At 53.0% G+C, this 5476-nt stretch overlaps 1 protein-coding gene across 1 annotated transcript; it reads right to left on the reverse strand.

Moving 5' to 3' along the window:
- Positions 1–356: 356 nt before the first annotated feature.
- Gstp1 (glutathione S-transferase pi 1) lies at positions 357–2506 on the reverse strand. The gene is made up of 5 exons (XM_036181793.1): positions 2400–2506; positions 2204–2291; positions 931–1034; positions 719–826; positions 357–545 (listed from the first exon to the last, which is right to left on the reverse strand). Exons 1-5 carry the CDS (start codon positions 2490–2492, stop codon positions 357–359), a joined length of 582 nt encoding a protein of 193 aa, XP_036037686.1. The 5' UTR covers positions 2493–2506.
- Between the last annotated feature and the right edge of the window lie 2970 nt (positions 2507–5476).

Below are 5476 nucleotides of genomic sequence, written 5' to 3' on the forward strand. Positions count from 1 at the left end.
ACCCCTTCAGTGGAACCTAGGGTTCAGATCCCCAAAGGCCTTCTTCGCCAGCAACTCTGGACCTGATACTGTTGCAGGGGTGACCTAGGTATCAACCCTGAAGGTCCCCAGTGCCCTCCCACCTACCCGTAAAGACCACAATACAGCTTCCTGCTATTGTTTTTTTCTTTTTCGAAGTTTTTCGAGACAGGGTTTCTCTGTGTAGCCCCTGAATGTCCTTTAACTCACTGTGTAGACCATCGAACTCAGAGATCTGACTGTCTGTGCCTCCTGAGTGCTGGGATTAAAGGCACCCGGCCCCTGCCACTGCTTCTATTGGTCCATGAGTAGGGTAGGGTTGCAGGAGGCAGGTGGGCTCATATCTTTAGGCGAGCAGACATGGGCCGGTTCACATGCTCAGGGGACTCCAGGAAGGCTTTGAGCTTGGGTCGCGCTCTGAGGCGTGCCACATAGGCAGAGAGCAAAGGGAAGTCATTCAAGTAACCAGGGTACAGGAGCTCATGGTTCAGGAGCAAGTCTAGCAGTCGGTAATCAGCAAAGGAGATCTATGGGACAAAAGTGTACGATAGGGCTTGAGCTGGGTCTGGAGGGAGAGAAGCTCCATGGAGCTAAACACTGGATGCTTCCTGCCTCCACCTCTCCATCGGAGAACTTGGCCTCAGTTCCAAGAAAGGATCTGATATTGAGTAGAGTGGGAAAGGCCTGACCCAATGCTCACCTGGTCACCCACAATGAAGGACTGGCCACCCTTGTTCTGGGCCAGCAGAGTTTCAAATGGCTTCAGGTGTCCTGGAAGTTCCTTGAGGTACTGGACCTTGGCCTCCTCCTGTGGACGGAAGTGGCCCTAGCTAGGGATGTGCAGCCAGACTGACCAAAGTGATCTCCTTTCCTGACCACCCTGCCCGGCACTAGCCTGCAGCCCGCACATACATAGTTACGGAGGAACTGCTGGACAAGGTGCCTGAGGAGGTCTTCCAGGCCATCGTTCACCATGTCCACCAGAGCTGCTTCTTGCTGGTCTTTGCCGTAGAGCCCTGGGTCAGGAGGCAGGCGGCAGGCTCAGGTTCTGTACTTGTCCCTAAATACCCACTCAGACCTCAGCCTGGGCCCTCGGGACCCCTTTGCTTTGGAGGTCCCTGCCTACTTCGGCCACACCACCTTCACAAGGGAAGAGTCTACCAGCTCCCAGGGCCACAAGCAACTGAAGCCCAGGCCTGTTTTCTGGGCCACACCTGTCACCTGGAACTGTCACACCAAGGCCTCTGGTTTCTCCCTCCCCTAGACCAAGGGTCTGAGGACCTAGACAGACTAGGGTATGAAGGTCGCTATGCAGACACATCATCAGATGCACAAGGCAGATGAGAAGATGGCAGGCCCGTGCCCAAGGCCTCAGTCTGCTCTCTAGGTCCTGCAGAAGTTGGAGTTGGCCTGAACTACGCACACTATCCATTTACTCCCAGGTTACCATGTCTTTATGGAACCCCAGGCACCCCTTTCCTAATGAGGCACACAGAGAATAGTGCCTTTGCTACCTTCCTGCCATTCTTGAAACAGGCTGAGGCCTCCTCACTGTGACTGTGGGTTTCCCAGACTCAGGTATGGCCAGCTTAGGAAGAAATGGGCAGGAAGGTCTACTGGGAAGTATCCAGTTCCACGCTATTGTCACACATAGAAACTGGTGGCCTCAGTCAGGCGGTGGTGGCTCATGCCTTTAATCCCAGCACTCAGGAGACAGAGCCAGGTGGATCTCTGAGTTCAAAGCCAGCTGTTCTACAGAGTGAGATCCAGGACAGACACCAAAAGGCACTACACAGAGAAACCCTGTGTCAAAAAAAACAAAACAAAACAAAACAAAAACAAAAAAGAAAAAAGAAAGAAAGGAAGGAAGGGAGGGAGGGAGGGAGGGAGGGAGGAAGGAAGGAAGGAAGGAAGGAAGGAAGGAAGGAAGGAAGGAAGGAACAAACTAGTGGCCTCTTATGAGATATCATCTAGGAAAAAATGATACAAGTTCAGTGGAAACTCACAGCCCCTGGCTGTGCACAGACAGCCCAGCACCACACCTGGGAGGCTTCTGGAACCTTCCTCCAGGGTGACCCACTTGTTCTTTATCCAGGTAGGATACTGGTTGCTGCAAGTGAGGTAGCTCAGGGTATTTTGCAGGACATCTGTCAGGTGACTTTCAGGGCTGAACCCCAGGACTCACCGAAGGAGCGGCCCAGGTGCCGCAGGATGGCATTCGATTGGTACAGGGTGAGGTCTCCATCCTGGAACTTGGGGAGCTGCCCAAACAGCTAGAAGACAGTTTTGTAAGGGGTGCTGAACCTGGCTGCCCCCAACCCTAGTCACAGCACCCTAAGGCTGCGCCCCAACCCTATCCCTGCTGAAGTATAATCACTCACACAGGAAGCCTTGAGTGTACCCTGCCCCCAGGCATCCAAGGTCACCACCTCCTCCTTCCAAGTCTGGCCCTGGTCAGCTAGCAGCATGCGCATAACCTCGCAGCGCCCTGTATTGGGGTACAGGACAGGGACTGGGGAACAGTGAAGATACCTGGGAGAGTTTGGAAGAGTGGAAGCCCACAGGGGACTGAACCGAAAGGCTAGCTTCGAAGCATTGTAGGGAGGGGAGAAATGTGGTAGAGGCCTTGTCCTAACAGTACTTGGAGAGCCGGGACCCAGCCCCACAGCGGCCCAGGAAAGCAATCATGATAAGGTGCAGCGGCCTAAGGGGGCTGCAAGAGCAGTCGTGGCCCCACCAACCACAGCTGTAGTCCCGCCCCAACACAGCCTTGGCCACGCCCCTCCGGCTCGCTGTCTGGAGCCACCCGAGCGCTCCAGCTTGCGCCCTTGTCTTGAAAGCACTGAGTCCACACCTCGGGAGGGGAAATAGACGATGGTGTAAGGCGGCACTAGGAGAGAGAGACAGAAAGCATGATGAAGAAAGACCTCATGGGGGCTGGGGGTAGGTGTCAACTCTGCCAGACCCCGCCCTCACTGCCCAGACCCCGCCCTCACCACCCAGCTCCTACTTTTGGGCGCTGCAGTGAGGTGCAAGCTTTGCAGGAAGAGAGGAAGTGACCCAGGGCCTTATATTCACAGCGCAGCTCCGCCTCCTCAGACCTCCCACCGTGCCCCAGGAATCTGCCAAGTCACCAGGCAAAGGCCAGGCCCGAGATGGGGCAGTGCAGACTGGATCCTCCTCTACCTCTGCAGTGCTGTACCATACTGGGGCTTTGCAAGAGGCACGTGTGCTAAGCATCACACGTGTGCTAAGCCTCACACGTTCACACTCCCAAAACACACGGTTCCTTATGTGCTCAGGGGCTTGGACAGTGCTTTGCGCACATGAAGGTCTCCAGCCAACAGCACATAGTAGATGCTCAATAAATGCTCGTTGTAGGATGTTGCCCGGCTTGGTAGCACAGGCCTTTAATCCCAGCACTCAGGGTGCAAAGGGCCCCAGCTCTCTGTAAGTTAAAGGCCAACTTGGTCTACACCTAGAGCACCAAGAAAGCCAGAGCTATACAGTGAGACCTTGTCTTCTTAAGAAAAATAAAGAATAAGGAAATTTTAACAAATGAACTATCCCCTCCTGTCTTGGTGATACTGTAACAGAAAACTCTTAGGCAGCAAAGAAGACTTCCTATATCACATCCTCAAGACCAACACTGTTCCCATTTTATAGAGACGGAAACAAAGAGGTAAAGTGGCATGCCCCAGGTCACTCACACAGCTAATGAGCAGGATTTACATTGGCTTAGTCTGGCCAATTCCCTCACTTTTAGTGTGGGGCTGGGAGCAAGTGGAAGAGGGTGCCAGAGCTGGGCTCTCATCCCTGGCTCACAGCTGAGGGAACATCTGCCCATCACAGAGCTGCTTACTAAATGGGAACCTCACTTTTTAAGTCCATTATTTTTCTCTTTGATACCTTCTTGTTGAAGAAAGACAGAATGCATCATTTCAAAATATGCTTCTATGACATCAAATGTCTCTTTGAGGCTGCCCATGGTGGTACACACCTGGACTCTTAGCATCTGTGAGATCCAAGAAGGAAGGTCACGCACGGGTGAGACCAGCCTGGGCTGCATCACCTTTTCTAAGCAGGAGGACAGGTCTCTCACTGGCCTGGTGCAGGGTAGGCTGGTCAGCCAGTGAGCCTCAAGGACCATCCTTTCTCCTTCTCAAGTTCTGCCTGTTGTTGTTTGTTTTGTTTTAATTGGGTCCTGGGCTTCAAGTCAAGTCCTTGTGTTCGCAAGGCAAGCAGCTGAGCGCCTCCCAAGCCTGGGAAGCTAATTGCTTGAGCCCAAACCTCATGAGCCCAGAGGAATCTGCAGACAAACTCCACTTCTGTTTTCTGCAGTCTTTCTTTGCTGGTCCCCTCTGGATGCAGCGGCGGCTTCTCTCTTATCATTTCCCTCCACTTCATCTCTGCCTGTGGAAGCTGCTGGGCAGTGGAACTGCAAGCCACCGCCTGCCTTTTCTGTCCAAGTTTCTCCCATGACTCACTGCTTTTATCGTTTTTGAAATATGTTTTCATCTATTTATTTTTGAGGGTCTCACTCTGTAGCCCGGCTGGTTTTCCCACAAGACTCAGCAAGGTTGAGGGAATGCATTCCATGCCTCCTGTATGGTGTCTCCAAACCACTTCCTGAACCCGTGTGTCCTATATGCCCTTTCCATACAGGCCAGATTCGGGGTCAGAGCAGAACAGAATACACAGGAGAGTTCAGGCCTACTGGCATGCCCAGGACTCTAGCCAGTTCCCTGCAGGGTCTCTCCATGGAAGCTCTCAGTAGGTCAGAGCCACAAGGAAAGTGTGGGGTGGGGGTGGGGGGCAGAACCATCCATCTAGAACTTGGAGGGACCAAAATGACCCATTAGGGCAACCCCAACAACCAAGGCTCATGCTGGGGAGGCCCTTTCCCTCCCTTGAGCCCCCCCCCCCCCCGGCTTTGTGGGGCTGGGAGCAAGTGGAGGAGGTGGTGCCAGAGCTGGGCTCTCATCCCTGGCTCACAGCTGGAGGAACATCTGCCCGCACGGAGCCGCTTACTAAGAGCTTTCATAGAAACGATCTCATTTCATCTCCCATGCAACCCTGGGAAGAAGTTAAGGAGGGAGGGAGGGAGGGAGGGAGGGAGAGAGGGAGAGGAGGAGGCATGTTACCATTATGCAGGTGGGACATGGTGTCTGCAAGACATTCCTTCATTAGGTAGAAGCATCACAGACTTTGGAAAGCAGGTGCTATAGTTTGAATGGGCGACCCCAAAGGTCTATGTATTAAAGACTTGGTTATCAGACAGTGTGGTACTGTTAGGACAGTGGTTCTCAACCTGTGGGTCATGCTATTTACATTACATTGTGATTCATCGCAGTAGCAAAATTACAGTTATGAAGCAGCAATGAAATAATTTTGTGGTTGGAGGAGTCACCGCAGCATGAGGAGCTTGCTGTATTAAAGGGTCGCAGCTTTAAGGAGG

This window comes from Onychomys torridus, chromosome 1 (genome assembly GCF_903995425.1).
Source record: "Onychomys torridus chromosome 1, mOncTor1.1, whole genome shotgun sequence".
NCBI lineage: Eukaryota > Metazoa > Chordata > Mammalia > Rodentia > Cricetidae > Onychomys > Onychomys torridus.

Bases quoted from the DNA above. Each gene is read 5' to 3' on its own strand.
- Gstp1 (XM_036181793.1), bottom strand. From the start codon at position 2,492: ATGCGCATGCTGCTAGCTGACCAGGGCCAGACTTGGAAGGAGGAGGTG. The intron at 2,292-2,399 runs GTGAGTGATTAT...ACTGTCTTCTAG, and splicing joins GTACACTCAAGGCTTCCTGT to CTGTTTGGGCAGCTCCCCAA. The intron at 827-930 runs GTATGTGCGGGC...TTCCGTCCACAG, and splicing joins AGCAGTTCCTCCGTAACTAT to GAGGAGGCCAAGGTCCAGTA.